This window comes from Sceloporus undulatus, chromosome 2 (assembly GCF_019175285.1).
Source record: "Sceloporus undulatus isolate JIND9_A2432 ecotype Alabama chromosome 2, SceUnd_v1.1, whole genome shotgun sequence".
NCBI classification, from domain to species: Eukaryota; Metazoa; Chordata; class Lepidosauria; order Squamata; family Phrynosomatidae; genus Sceloporus; species Sceloporus undulatus.
The window spans coordinates 78,836,483-78,852,887 of record NC_056523.1 but is presented as its reverse complement, the minus strand read 5'-3'; the positions used below and the strand labels follow the sequence as shown (position 1 = coordinate 78,852,887).

The window sequence follows — 16,405 nt, the reverse complement described above, 5'->3', positions numbered from 1 at the left end:
GCAGGAGCCCTGGCAACACCACCATGTGTTTCCCAGTCTGCAAAAGGATCCCCCACACCTGTTAGGGTCCTGGGTGCCATTGGGGCCAGAGATGGGAAGGAAAGGGGAGACCAAGGGTTAATGCCCCCATCTGACGTCCTGGTAGAGTCCCAAACCTTATGCTAGGCATAGTGCCTGCAATGGCCATGGCAGAGGCCTCATGGCAATGCCTGCCCTGAGCGAGGGCATTAGATCTGGCAAAGGTTCTTTGGTGGCTAGAGAGAGAGGGCCCCTGGTACTCATCGTTCTCCTGTGACTTCTGGCTGGCTTGCCTCTCTGACCTTGGCCATTTCAGGCTGGGCAGAGGTGATGCAGAGAAATCCTTTGCCATGGCTTTTGGCTGGCCTGTCCTCTGAACTCTGGCTGGGCAGAGATGCTGAGGAGGGAAGTTTCCATGACTTCTGGCCAGTTTCCTCACTGATCCCTGGCCTTAAACAGGCTGGGCAGAGGTGATGTGGAGAAACAGAGACAAGGAGGGGATACCCCTCACCATCTCTTCCCACGGCTCCCATGTGCTGCAATGCTGTTTGCAGAAATCTCCTGTGCTCCCACCATGAAAGGGGGCAGCTTTGGAGGAGAGGGAGAGTCATTGGCAAAGCCAAGACCTTTCTCCAATCCTGGGAGCCCTTGCCATTTTAAGTCTTCTTCATGCTTCCAAGGCTGTAGTAAAGAAGCTGCAGAGCAACAGCAAACACATCCCAATGGGTCTCCCTCTGAAGCCAGCTCCCTCTGTTGAGCTAGCAGACCCTGAGCTAGGGAAGCCTGGGTTAAGGATGGCCCTTCACCCATGCTCTCAGGGTCCTCTGCCATAGCCACCACCAAGGAAGGGGGGAAAGGCAGGAGAGAGGAGAAGAAGGGAAGGCCAAGAAAACTCTCAAACCGCTTTCGTAGAAAGGAAAAACTTCGCTGGCTCGAAGAGAACATCCTGCTAGGAGCTTAGGCAGGAACAAGACTGAGGCTCAGGGGGGCTAGCTCCTCCCTATATAGGGGCCGGTCTTTTGTTTATTGTCCCTGCCTACAGGAGCAAATAGGAGGAGCTAAACCCAGATTACAGGAGGACAGGACCCTCTCTGCTGGGAAAACTGACAATCTCATATCAACAAGGACTGAGAGACACAGGTCCAAAACACACTGCAGAAATACAGTCACCCAGTTTGAGACTGCTTTAACTGCCCTGACTCAGTGCTAGGGAATCATGGGAATTGTTGTTTATTGTGACACAAGAGCTCTCTGATTAAAAAGGCTAAATGCCTTACAAAACTACAGTTCCCAGAATTCCCTAGCAATGAGCCAGAGCAATTAAAGCGGTCTCAAACTGGACTATTTCTGCAGTGTGTTTTGGACCAGAGTCCGAACAAGATAACTCAAAGCTGGGGAAACACTCACATGGGACAACACAATATATCAGACATCAATGAACAGTTGTAATATTAATTGAGTTCAGCAATAATCAGATCCAGTTCTGTATCCAACAAAAGTTTTGAGGTTCCTAGTCCAGCCTTGTGTACAAGCTTGCAAGAACAAAATTATCCAAAAAGGCCCTTCCAGTGTACACAACTAAATCAGAATGTAATAGCTGTAAGAAAATTCAGAACACAAAAATAAGACAATCTACTCAGCCTTGCACATTGAGAGACAAGAAAATCAGAAACTTGATAGAGTAGTCTAGGACTACACAATGCTTAATGCTTTTACCTCTTGATTGAACCGACAGTTGAGAGTGCACCAGCCAATCTGCATCAGGCCTTGGGAAGAAATCAGAACTTCATAGATCCATTTTCCTAAAAGTAGAGCAGAGTAGCAAAAGTATCAGATGACAAAACTTTAGTTAAATACTATAGGCTGAAACTACACAGGACAGACACTCAGACAGCCCCAAAGGTATTATAGCACCCAGAAGATTTCAAAAAGGGTGATTCCATTCTCCCTGTCCCTACCTACCCAAAGTTTTTATCAATATTTATAGGTCTACCTATAACATATTTGTAGGCCTACTTGGGTAGAAAGAATCAAGTGCTAGGCTTTCTCTGAAGATTAACTGAAACAAAAGTGGACCAAACATTAAAGGTAGAGATTTATTTAATCTCAGCATTAATAAATTGTTCTCCACTTGTTACAAACATATTCCCACTTGGTCAGATACTATACTTGGACCATCTTTTTTTGTAACTCTTACCTTTATACACACAGGTAGTAGCTCTGATAGAACCAAAGTTACTATGTCCAATTACCTGATTTGAGGAGAAAGAAAGAAAGTTGTTATACACTATTTACAAGAGTTTTGCTACCCTAAATATTTCATTATACCTTACATATGGGGACGCAGACAGCTAGAAAAGTATCAGATCACTTCTAAGAATTTAAGTCTCAGAGAAATCACCAGGAGTTTGTTCCCACCAAACCAGGGCACACAAAGAAACCAGGGTATCTGCAAATATGTGGAACACAGGAATAGCAATGGCAACAACAAAGAGGCTGTCCATATAATAACATCCAGATTCCATTTCACTAAGGGTTAGTCACACTTGTCAGAATGCTCCAGGTGCCCCCAGAATATTCTGACACCCGCATCCCCCCCCCCCATTTGACCCCCTTTTTCTGCTGAAGATGATGGGTAGCTGTGGGCCCTGTGAACCAGCCAGCGCTCAGATTCATTCTGACCTCAGAGCAATTCACATGTGCAGAGTAATTCATCAGTGATGCTGAGGCCCACTGCAATCTGTCATTGCTGTGTTTTGCTCCTGGAAAACCCAGAGCAAAAAGCAACTTTTGAAAATATGGGGCAAGAGGAGGAACCCCTGAATAGAGGGTCCAGGCATTGTTTAAACAGCTTGGACCTGATTCGGGGTTTGGAGGCAAACACCGCTTAACTAGCTTGGGGGGAATTTGGAATATAGAGATAAGGTAGACAAGGCCCAATACAAATACTTGGGCTGTATCTACACTGCAGAATTAATGTAGTTTGACATCTCTTTCCATGTCTTAAGATTATGGAATTCTAGGATGTGTAGTTTTGTGAGATATTTAGCCTTTTCCATAAGAAAGCTCTAGTACTACAACAAATTACAAATCCCAGGATTCCACAGGACGGAGCCATGACAGTGAAAGTGCTGTCAATCTCACTAATTCAGCAATGTGGCAGCAGTCTTGGTAGCAATGTAAGGAAGACAGTGCCACAACCTCTCCTGGCCCCACACTCAACCTGATAAGCTACACAGACAGGTGGGGATCAGCATGAACTAAGAGCCTCTAGCATGTCAACTGCAGGCACCAGATGGGCTGCGTAACAGCAGGTCTAAAGATCTGCCAAAACCAGCAAGGCCAAAACAGAAAATGTAGATGGATTGGTAAAAGAGTCAAAAGAAACAGCTTAGCAAACAAAGAAAAGTACTATCCTGTGTTACAAGGCCACCCTAGATATTTGATGGCCTGGAGTGGTAAGCCAAGCAATGCACAGCTGCTGTTAAATTCACTGTAAAGGTGGTCCTGTCCCTCTTTCCTTGAGACTAGCCTAGCCTAGCAAGTAAGATATAGTAGCAAGACCCCCCCTCCAAAGTAATCCTCTGCTGTTCCAGAAAACAAAAATATCAGCAGTAGTACACATGAGAAATAAAAACTAATAATGCCAGGACACTGAGACAGAGCAGGAAAAAGATAATATAGTGGGCCCTCCCCATATGCGAGGATCCATTCCAGACCCCCCACCACCACCACATATGGGGAAAATGTGTAAGCTCAAACCCCATTAGTTTCAATGGGGGAGTGTTCCTGCTTCTGGCACGGTGCGTGCACCATTCTCCTTACAGCGGCTTAACCTTCTGCATCCGCATATGGCACAGGCGCATTGGAATAAAATAGAAATAGCTGTAAAATCATAAAAAGAAGGCAAAAAGGTACAGGACACTGCAGCAATATTAAACTGAATCTTGTGATAATAGCTAAGAGACATAATATAAGAATGAGTAACACAATGCACACCAGAGACAAGGAAGAGTTTCAAGACTGCAGACACCAGAGGGCTTATAAAAAGCCAACAGGTGACTTAAAGGCACAAACACACATAGTAATGAAAAACATAAAGATGACTTGATGATAGAGTGCTAAAATTATCAAGAGAGAAAGTCTCTTTCAGCATCTCTAGATAAAACCAATCTTCTGTTAACACAAAGAACCAGTGTAAATGTAACATTGTTTTTATGTTAACCACAGTTAAAAAATCAGAAGCCAGCTTTCTGAACATGACATTGTTCCCTTCATTTCCACAATTTCTCTGTCAACCACAGTTAAATATTTTGCCACCACCAACATGGACAAGAGTTAATGTTTCCCTTACATTAACATCTGAAATCTACCCCAGACATCAGATTCTTAACTTAAACTACAGTTAACCTCTCTCCCCTCCTACTTGGATATATAGAGGATATATATCTCAGTTGGAGTAGAATGTATATATATTTGTGCTACGGCAGTACACCTGATGTTACATGTTTTGTAATTTTGCTATATTTTCGTGCTTGCTATGTGCCGTAATAAATTCATTTATTCATTCACAGTTAACCTCAATACTGGTAAACTATTTAGCCATGTTTTTGAGCAAGATAACAGTGTGGTAGAAAGAAATGCACATTTCCAGGGTTGACATTTGATTTATGATTAAGAAGGAGCCAGTATTACACCTGCATCAGACTCCAAAATGAAGGATAGAGGAAATATATAGAAACACTGTAGCAAGAAAACACCAATCAAGTGATAAGTCCTTCTCAGTTCCAGTAAACAACTCTTTCAAGTCCCTAAGACTGAATAAATCCACAGTTTTTACTTCACACTCACCCCAAGCAAGTCATCGTCCACCAACAAGAGACCCTCAAAGCCACTGGTGTGGTCCAATACCACAGTAGAAGGACCAAGTCTACCCTCTACTACCAGATCTGAAATAAAAGTTCAGGGAACATAGTGAGACAAAACAACAATATAAAATATATAGTGACCAAGATTAAACACTGTTTGCAATTTCATAGGAAAAAGAGAGAAACAAGACTCCCATCACTAAGACATTACATGATAAAGGATGTGGAAACACTCAAGTTTTCTAAAGAAACAGAGAAAACCATGTGGTTACACTCATCACATATGGTATTTTCTTGCAAGGTATCCAAATATGTCTGTTTTGTGACCTATAAATTCCAGAAAGTGCAAAGGAGAGCAAAAGCATGAATTTATGGCATGTGAGGTGATTAACAAACAGCAAAAACATTCAGGTGATGAATCCAGACAATGTTTTACAATAGCAGCCATTTCTGCAGTTTCAACAAGAATTCAAGTAACTGAGCAGATGAGCTCCTTAAAAGGATGACATTGCATACTATGAGGTACTATGGAATGCATATGAAATATAATGATGATGATGACTGATTATTATTTATTTGCATAAAAATTACAAAAAGTGAATATTTAAAACAAAATCACAGTATTAAAACAGAGTATCAAGTTAAATGAATAAAATACAACTAAAAAAAGCTATTAAAAATGTTCAGCATAAAGTAATATAAAATACAACTGCCCCTGCTCATTCTTTAAAAACTTCCTGTTTTAAAAGGAATTTGCCTCTGAATAAATCTGTGCAAGTTTACAAGGGGAGAAATTCAAATACATGTTTGATGTCAGATCTCAGAAGAAAGGGCAATGATTTCACTCAAATAAAATCTGAGTATTGTGTGTAATGGATTCAAAAAATTAAAAAAGAATGGCCCTTCTGTTTCTGATTGGAAAGTCAGTGTTAACATGTACACATCTACTCCAAGTTAGTACATCTATGCTTGTCACAGAATAAGAGAGTAACTAAGCTTAGGATGAAAGTTTTCATAAGAAGCTAGCTAGCCTCTTTTGGGAAATTCCAAACTGAGCAGGTACTCTATGTACACCTACCTTGACCATCTTCAGGCCCGCCATTTTCTGCCAACAGTCGTTCTATGTGTTCTTGTAGATTTTGAAAGGACAGGTGCTTTCTAGAAATAAAGTAAAGCATCCTTCAGAGATTTCACATGATCTTGTAGAAATCTTACATCAGAACCCCTTCACTATTTCAATACTCTTCTTCAAAAACTAGCAATTCAAATGAACTATGTTATTTACATGAAAAATGGAGATAAGAAAAACAGAAATGGTTTTAAAACAAGAATATATTAGATGAATAAGAAAACTGATTACACACACACACACACACACACACACAAGTCCTTCCTTTTGGTCTGAATTTCATCTATTATCCTAACAATTACTTAAGTTTCAAATGACAAAATTCCTTTCCAATTAAACAATGTAAAAATGGCAGGTCCACATACTTTGTGATAAAGAGGGAACAAAATCAGAAGGCTTTTTGAATCCCTGATGTACCATCATACATGGCTGGTGGGTTGCATTGTGGTTGCTGGATCATACCACGTACAGGTCTAAAGTAATACCTCAGTCCAACAAAAGGTAATATGTATGCTAAGCACCCTCTTTTCCTATGCAAGCTATGATCTCAAGAAACAAATAAAAGAAACTTAATTATAAGATTGAGAAATTCAAAAGTTGGGGGGGGGAGGGAAATGGAATACTTTAGGAATACAGTATCTGAGAAATGTGGGGAAGGAACAAGAAGTCACTCTTCCTCCTCCTGCTAACCTCTGCTCATCAAAAGTAAAAAAAAGGATGAAAGTTATTTTTAGCAGCAGCTCAGTTGTGAGTTCAGAAGCTAAGTATATAGTGGGTGGAATCTGACCTCGCAGATCTTTAAATACAAACATACAATTCGTTCAGCCCAACAGACATTCACATGAAGTGTCTCAAACATCACTACCACCATCATGAACTTATGTGTACTTCCAGGAATAGAATTGATAAGATTCTTTTAAACAATAGTATTTATTCTGTGCTATGAATATACTTGACTTCAATGTGTAATAAAAATTAAATTAAGTTACTTTATTTAGGGGCTGATTTTGTGATATTCTACTGACTCTGACTGAGACTCTACTAAATTAAATGAATTATATCACAGTCTGTGATGTACTGGACATCAGTTTTCTTAATATTATGAATGTTCTCTTGACATTCATACTAAAGTAAATTGTGAACAGTTTTTCAGATATTATTATTAATTTTGAAACATATAAGACTATTTTTTCTGAATGTTCTATGGATATTAAAAGATGTCTAGCCTACATCATTATTGGCCATTTGTGGTGGCAATATTGTCATATTTACAGAAAATTTAGATCTGTAATTGATGCTCTACGTCTGCCTCTCTCCTATACACCTTCAAAGTGAAAGCATGCAAGCCAGTTCTGAAAAACACTTCTACAGAAGAGTGAATCTTTTCTTCCATCGAACATCAGTGATATGATTCTTCTGTGTTCCCAAGAAAGTAAAGATGATTACTAAATAAAAGCACAACACTGTGTCAGTACAGCTACCTTGCTCTTTTGGTGGAAAGGCAGGATACAAATGAAAATAGTTATAACAACGACAGCAGTGACATAACAATAGCAGCACAACAACTTTGGCCATGAGTGAATCAGGAACACAATACCTGTAGGCAGCAGTAGGCTGAATTCCCTCTGCACTGGAAAAGATGCGATGAAGGTAATCATTTAGGAGCTTGCCGTTCACTATTCCTATAACAAATAACAAGAAACAAGTCAGTAATGAACCATTAGGTATAACTTTGGAAAAAAAAAATATTTCACTTCGGCTATATCTGCAGAAATAATCCCATGGGACACCACATAAACTGCCATGGTTCAATGATATGGAATTCTGGGATTTGTAGTTGTCTGAGCTGTTTAGCTTTTTCTGTCAGAGAGCCTTCTCCGTCATTTTTCTGAGCTCTTTAGCCTTCTCTGGCTATTCTCCGTCAGAAAACAAACTACAATTCCCAGAATTCCACAGCATTGAACCACTGCATTTAAAGTGGTGTCAAATGGGATTATTTCTGCAGTGCAAATGCAGCCTTCAGTAGGTAAACCAAGCAGCTTGCTGCTTGGTTTATTAATTCATTTCATTATATTCTATATATTAAAGAATTCAAAGCTATATACATGATATTCTATCCTGGCAGTCATTAGAGGAAGTCATGCTCCACTTCAGCACCATGAGCTTTCAGACCATGCCTTGGACTACAGTTAGAACTATACTGTAGTTAATGGGGGAGGGGGCAGAAACCTGGAGTTTAAGGATACAATTCTAATGAGATCTTGTCACAACCAGTAAATTACAACTCAAACCTACATATGTTCATTTGAAACTAAATCCAAGTTCAATGGACAATCCTAATCATGCATAGGGGTGCAGCCCTTGTCTATAAGGGTCTATCCCCACACTTTTCATGAAATATTTCCCAGCAAGAACAACAGACAAATGAAAAACAGTGTCGGTCATCATGGATGCTAATCTACTTCCAGATTCCTTCATTGGGACATTAATAAAATTTACTCCAGTTGACATACAGAAAGACACTGCCTGAAGGAATCAAATAACACATCAATGCACCTCCTGTCCCTCACTGTTGCCATGCTGTTATTTGAGTGTTTACACATTCCCTTGAATTACTTGGCAGGGGGAGCAGAAGGATGCCACTTGAAATGGCAAATCGGTTTGGTCTGTATCAACATAGTGTAAATGAGTTACAAAACAAAATGACAAACAAGCCAAATCAAAAATAAATTAGAAGTGTACAGACAGGTTTTCTTATAACATATCCTAAAGTTCCACAGCCCTTTTGGTCTTTTTAATAGCTACAATTCAGTATGTAAGCTATAAGCATGGGGTTCTACTGTCCCTATTTTTGCTTTCATACTAAGCAGCAGTTGTATTTAAAATCTATCTATTCTGAGATGAAGGTGGATTCATATAACCATATTTGTGGTACAAGGTGAATTCTGCAATTCCCTTGTAATGGAGATATTTCATATAATTTGCATGCCAGTAGTTCAGACTCAGTTTGGGAGACTTGATGAACTCATGTTTGCTTACAATATATATTGCAATTAAATGACTCCTAAGACCAGGAAACAAGTTTACAACACAATCACAAGGAAAATGTAAAAACAAAATGTCACGTTGCAGCGGAGAAAGATTATGTTATTTGCTCAGTCTTTTTTTACCCTTTACCCTTTTCTTCTGAATTCCACACCACTTTCCATTAGACATTTGTTTTTGTCTCTTTGGATGTCATTAACCCTTCTGCTTTTAACTGCAGCTGAAATCCTATTTACATAGATTGAAAGCACTGCATAGTACAGTGCTCCCTCGGGTTACGAAATTAATTCGTTCCGCGGCCGCTTTCGTAACCCGAAAAGCCTTCGCAAGCCGAAAACCCATAGGCGCTAATGGGGAAAAGCCGCGATTTCGTGTGAAATAGCGCCGAAAAGCACCAAAAATTTTTTCGTAACCCGAAAAAACATTCGTAACCCGGAACAGTTATTTCCTATGGGATTTTTTCGTATCCCGGAAATTTCGTAACCCGCGCATTTCGTATCCCGAGGTACCACTGTAAAAGGTCACTGAGCCAAATCCACAGGCCCTTCTATATTCATGTGAATTAACAAGACCTTACAGATCCATTAAGACACACGCTGCTTCTCCAATCCTGCATATGCCTGAAAACAAATCCTCTGCCATGTCTACCTTGCCTCCTCATAGGGTAGGATGGTTTTATACCAACTTGGTTTCAACTAGATTTGTTAATTCCTAACCCCAAATAGTGCTTCAGAGATTTAAGATGTGATTCTATACACACCTGAGGAAAAAGTCTTGATGAAGTGAGTGGTACTTACTTCTGACTAGACATTGTAGGACTGTACAGATAATAGTTGGTGGGATAGTCAGCTTTTTAGCACTCTGATAGGCTAAAACACGCATCCTTCAGACGTTGCTGGACTGCAGATTCCATCACTATTGACCATGCTAGCTAGAACTGCTAGGCCTTGCAGTCCAACGACATCTGAAACAATGGTTCTCATCATTGGTTATATATTCTGCTGAAGCTCTTTATCCCCTCCAGATTTATTTATAATCCTTGAGCCAAAGTGTAAATCTAGGGTGAGGAATTGAGGCTGATCACATTGACTGGGGCTCATGGGAACTGGAGTCCATCAACACCTGATTGTCACATATTCCCCAGACCTAGTGTAAACTTTTAGCCATTAATGCTATAAATATATCTAATGTCCATGACACTAGTTTACATTTATGCTACCTGAAAGCAGAGTTGGCCACCATGACAAACCACACCTGGGCTACTATGGCTGGATAGGGGCCAATTTTTGCCCCTGTGCACACATGACATGCTTTCTCACTCATCCATCACCCCATTGTCATCCAAAATTCACAATCAGAATGTTGCTTTTGAGGGGCATTCTTCGGGGAGTTAGAGGGATATATCAGTGATTCTCAAGGCCTCCTGAAGCATTAATTGATCTTCAGGCAGTTTGTTACCTGAAAAAAAAATTATGTGTGTGCGCACATGTGCACACATGTATGGACACACACAAAGGCTTTGGAGTGGAAAGGGGGGTTGGAGTATACTTTCTACCATCCCCCAGAGCCACATACACTTAAATTTTGTCTACAATAACTACTGAAAGTACAGTACTGGAGCCCTGTCATCTTTTGCATCTGGTCAGCATACTTAAATTACTTACTGCTGGTAAAGATTTCAAAATTAAGCTGACTCTCCAAATATATGTCAATAACAGAGGGACTACAGCAAAAAGGAGATTAGGTGGCAACTTTATTTCAGCAAGTAAAGGGCTGCAACAAAGTCAGATGGTGGTCTGCTAATGAGTATGTGTCAAGATGTTTGTTTGTTTGTTTTTTGAAGCCTACTCTTTTTGTCCACTGCCCACTCCACTCAGATAATCCACAACATTGTTCCTACCTGCAACCTTGGACTTTTCTGGTTCTGTGCTTAATCTGTAATTCTTCCGAGAAAATGATGTGCCTGAACCTCTTGATGTCATAATTCAGATCCGTGTGAATGGCCACTAACATCAAAGCTGAAATATGGGGAAAAGTGAACTGATCAGAAATTAAAACATTTGCAAGGTAAGGAAAGGATGTAAACATCTTGCTTCTCCTCACAAAACTGCAGTAGCAAGATAAATACATGAACAATTTTGCATTTCTCGAATTCTGAGGTACTGTGGTACTGTACGTCTTTGTGAATAACCTCTGGCATGGAAATCTCTGCTTCTAAGAATGTGCTGTAAAACAGCCAGGAGTCTTGCTGTCTCCAGACAGTGTTAGAGAGTTCTGGAGTTGAATGCAATTAACATTAATGAGTGCAAGTAAATATAAAAAAAATCTACCCCATAATTAACATTATTTCATTTGGCACAAGCAAGAAAAGGTTGGAAAAGATTATCAATTCCTAACAAAACTAGAAACTTAACACACACACAAAAAGGGAGGGTATAAAAGTTCATTAAAGATCATAGAATCATAGAGTTGGAAGAGACCACTAGGGCCATCCAGTCCAACCCCCTGCCATGCAGGAAATGAGATGATTAAAACTGTTCAAAATCATTATTTTAAAATAAAGAAGGAAAGGCACACAAGAGGCAGTGAGACAGAAAGAGCAATCTAACCCAAATATACAACTCTGGAGAAATGTGTGCTAACAAACACATTTACCTGAAGCAAACATACATGTAACATACATGAATCCAAACAGCACAGAGAATGAGTGATGCTTTTATGGCTGACTTCTGTTTGTCAATGGACATTCATTACCTGCAACAGTTCTAAATAATGGTTTTAACAGCAGCTGTAGTTTTCTGCATAAACACAGCATGATACTTGAAGAAAAAGAAAGTGAAATCTACCCGTCTGAATGAAAATACAATTTGTGATGGAGATATGCAAGCCCTGTACAAGAACACAGAATACAGCATCCAGATGTTGTCATTTAATCAGACATATATCCCCTCCATTCTCACTACAAATTTCCACTGTCACCTTTTTTAAAACAACAAAAACCTGCATTTCAGCTTGGCCTCTGCTATACAACCTGTTCCATTTACTAGGAAACTGAAGCAACATATTGAGGAGCTTCAACTGTTTATGCCCCCAGCTGTCATTGCTTTATCATTCTCAAAGTCTATGTGCAACAATGTCATTCTATAACAAGAAGCAAGTACAGTACATAGCAAATTCCTCAAACCTTCTCAGGTTGAACTATATTATTATTATTATTATTATTATTATTAACCTGTTATTTTTCCACATTAGCCAAAGGACCCATGCTCTTTCTCCAGATACTAACAGTGAAGCTCTCATAACACAATTTTGTAGTGTCCTTCACTCTTGAATACAAAAAGTAGCCTTGGCAACCTCCATAAATAAAACTGGTGTATCAAACCTGTGAACCTGTGTATATGACAACCGAAAAACTAGCTGCATTGTTTTGAATTGCATTGTTAAGTTAGGCTGTCCCCTAGACCACACTCGGTACCCTCACATTTTGTTGAAAATTAATTAATTTTGTGACGAATTATCTCTAGGATTCCAAAAGGGTCCCATTATGGTTTAAAATTTTAATAATATGCCAATATATGAAAAAAGTTGCTCACACATCCCTTTTCAAGTTGTTGGAGACTTCAAAGTTAAAATGAACCAACTTGTGTTAACCTTCTCTGCTATGGCAACTGAAGCAATTTCCATACATTCCACACCAGGCAAGTAGCTTTATTCAAGGCTACATGATGTATGGTAGTGGTCTAATCATCTCTGGACTGAGAATTATGACACTAAGAGCACATGTGGAAACAGTCCTAATCTGAGTTTTTGTGTCAATATAATCCAACAGAAAGATGTAACCATTTTGATACACCTGTAAAAGCAAAGATGGTTCTATTTATGGTAGACCTTCACAGCACAATCTTGTGCAGGCTTATTCAGACGTATGCCTAATTTCTGATCCATGAATCCCAAAAGAGACACTGTAGAACTTGAAAAGATACAGAAAAGGGCAGTCAAACCTGAGGAACTGGAGCAATGTTTCTATGAGGGAAGGTTACAGTATCTGGGTTTTGGAGGAACATACATACTAGAGAGAAGAACTGAGAGAAGTCTGCAACTGTAAAGAAGTACATATCAGTTAACAAATGAGATGTGCCCCTGGGCATTACAACAGAAATTGTGGGACCAGAAGCATGAAGAACATGGAAAGAATAAGGGGATAAGGTTCCTATATCACAAAAAAGAATAGCTTGAACATGTTTCAGCAGACTTTTTATTCAGAACTGAAGATATGCACATGTGAAATGAAACAACCAAGTCACGTAAATGTTCTAGAATGATTTTCTTTCACCAATGCCCACTTTTCTTATCATTTCTGTTTTGGTGCCAAATTTATGGTTCTATCTTTTTTAAATGTTGGAAATAGCTGGTGAGCAGGCTTATCTGTTCTCCCCTTTTTCTCTATTTTGCTGCTCACACATCAGTAAGGGTTTCCAGAAGTAGCTGGTGTCCATCTTGCCCCTTGTAGACTGACACACACAGCTAAAGTGAGATCAGCTACAGAGGAATACCCTTCTTTCTCAGTTAAAGTTTTACTGCACTGTTTGCTACAGCCACACTGCTGCTGAATGTCGCATGCATCTGCAGCCCCCCTTTCACCATCTTCCCAGTGCTGATGCTGCTAAAAAAGTTTCCATCTAGAGGGAGGACAAAGAGGAAGAAGGGGTTGGGCAGGCACAAAGAAGACTTTGTAAAGAGTAATTTCTTTCTCAAAGGCTTGTTTAACTGAGGCTGCTGCCACACCACAAAATTAATGCAGTTTGACACCACCTTAACTGCCATGGCCCCATCCAATGGAATCCTGGGATTTGTAGTTTGTTGTGGCACCAGAGCTCTCTGACAGAGAAGGCTAAATAACTCACAAAATTACATGTCCCAGAATTCTATAGCACTGAGCCATGGCAGCAGTTAAAGCAGTGTCCAACTGCATTAATTCTGCAGAGTACGTGCAGTGTGAGGTATACCTGTATACGGCTTTTCCCCTTTCTCTTATAGAGTCAGAACCCAGAAGCTGATTTGCAAGATGTTCTGGACAGAAGACAGTACTGTAATATGTTTTTGCATTGTGCACAGTTAAACCACAGAATTTGCTGTCACAAGCACTGATGATTACAAAGTAAGATAGTTATCAATGGAAAACAGACAATTTATGAATGAAAGCAATTGATGGCTACTGGTCACAATATCTCTAGAGCCAGAAATGCTTCTGAATGCCACTTATCAGGGGACTACAATGACAGGTATTGCCCTCATGACCAGCATATGGGTTTCCCATAGGCATCTAGCTGGCCATAGGATGAAACCAGCAGCTGACCTAGACAAGCCATTCATGTAATCCACAGGGGCTATTCCTGTGTTCACAGAGTTCAGACTTAGGGCCTGAACAGTCAGGCTAAAATAAAGCTGCTTTGGGTCACTTGGGAGGTATGCTGTTTAAATGATGCATGTATTCTAAGAGGCTGGAAGCCATGCCAAAGCCACGCTCCAGTCTCAAGGAAGTGAAGATAAAACTGAAGCTTCAGTCCATCATATGAAGTGGCTATGAGTAAATAAAAACCGGTTGAGTCTCCCTTATCCGAAATGCTTGGGATCAGAAGTGTTTTGGATTTCAGTTTTTGTCAGAATTTGGAATATTTTCATATACATAATGAGAAACCTTGGAGACTGTCTAAAGATTAAATTAATTTATGTTTTATATGCATCTTATACACACAGCCTGAAGGTAATTTTATACATAATATTTTTAATAATTTTATGCAGGAGACAAAGTTTGTGTAAACAGAACCATCCTAAAGCAAAGGTTATCTCAGTTACCCATGTTTCCCATTTGGGGTTTTGGACTATTTTGGAATTCCAGATAAGGGAAACTCAACCTATATAAATTTTAATTACATTTTTATTTTGACTGCTGGCTTATCTTGTCTGCTGGATAAATTATGTGACAACATGCCAGCCATTTATTAGCTAAAAGAATAAAAACAGGAGAAAGAAGACCATGCAGATGTCAGCTTGGGCTCCAACAAAAAGATTTGGCTGAAAACCCACAAGACAGACCCCTTGCCTGGATCCATACTTTTTGAGGAACATTCAAGTTATTTTTAGGATTTGGCACACAAAACAAGGAACATGAGTCCAGCTGTGGTACAAAACAGCACTACAACCTCTCTGTACAAGGCATGTTGCAATAACTCTGGATCAAACTGTTGTGAAAGCTAATTCCACATATCATGGGGATAATTATATCCTTCTAGGCTTCTTCTGGTGACAGGGGAATAACTCTAACCACAAGCCCTTCACCGAAATATCTTTTATAGCCATCAGACTTCTATCTGGCTCCACGACTGACTTTTCTACTGTTGAGTAGGAGTTGTACACTAACAGCCCAACCTATTAGGAATCTTCCTCAAGAGAAAATCCCATGGAAATAAAAGGAGTGTATTACTTCAGAGTAAGCCACATTAGAATTGGGCTGTCATAGCTAAGAACAGAAAATCCCACTGAACTGAGCAGGGTTGACCTTCTCCAAATGCATGCTGAAGATGACATCAAAAATCTCTTCCAGGTAACTTTAGCTCAGTGGGCACACCTGAGTAGCTTCACTCCTTTGGCTGAGGAAGGAGGGGCAGATGATTGAGGAAGAAGGAGTGAAGCCACACAGCTCTTCCAGGAGCACAAGGGCCCTAGTGTTGTGCCAAGAGTGAGGAGGGGAGACAGACGTGTGCATAGCCACACACACACACTTATTGTTGTTGTTGCTAACTATCCTCAGGTGACTTGACTCGTGACAACTCTATGGATGAGATATTTCCAAGACCCCTTGTCCTCCACTGCTCTGCTCAAGTCCTGCAAATTCAGGCCCATGACCTCTCTGATTGAGTCCATCCATCTAGTATGCAGTTTTCCTCTCTTTCTACTGCCCTCTACCTTTCCTAGCTTCACTGTCTTTTCTCATGAGTGTGCCTTCACACGATGTGGCCAAATTATGACAGCCTCAATTACACATACATACACATACATATGTACACACAGACATATATATATATATATATACACACAGACATACCTAGACATATATGCATAAATACACACACACACATATATATGCATACCTGCAGAGAGATAAACACACACATACTGTATAAATATACACATGTATAAATATATATACTCACACACATATACACACAGATATATATATATATATATATGCGCGCACACACACATATATACACATGCATAAACAAACACACACACACATATATATATACAAACCTGCAGAGAAATAAACACACACATACTGAAT

General features: G+C 39.8%; 1 protein-coding gene across 5 annotated transcripts in view; it reads right to left on the bottom strand.

Moving 5' to 3' along the window:
* The window catches only part of RNF123 (ring finger protein 123), a 152,785-nt gene that overhangs the window by 134,556 nt on the left and 1,824 nt on the right, over window positions 1–16,405 (bottom strand). For all 5 annotated transcript variants that reach the window (XM_042452202.1, XM_042452206.1, XM_042452207.1 and 2 more), the window contains exons 2-7: window positions 10,961–11,078; window positions 7,613–7,697; window positions 5,965–6,044; window positions 4,870–4,967; window positions 2,216–2,270; window positions 1,735–1,820 (exon numbers count right to left, since the gene is read on the bottom strand). In XM_042452202.1, coding sequence (XP_042308136.1) covers window positions 1,735–1,820; window positions 2,216–2,270; window positions 4,870–4,967; window positions 5,965–6,044; window positions 7,613–7,697; window positions 10,961–11,042 — 486 coding nt within the window. In that variant the 5' untranslated portion in view covers window positions 11,043–11,078. The remainder of the gene's footprint in view (window positions 1–1,734; window positions 1,821–2,215; window positions 2,271–4,869; window positions 4,968–5,964; window positions 6,045–7,612; window positions 7,698–10,960; window positions 11,079–16,405) is intronic.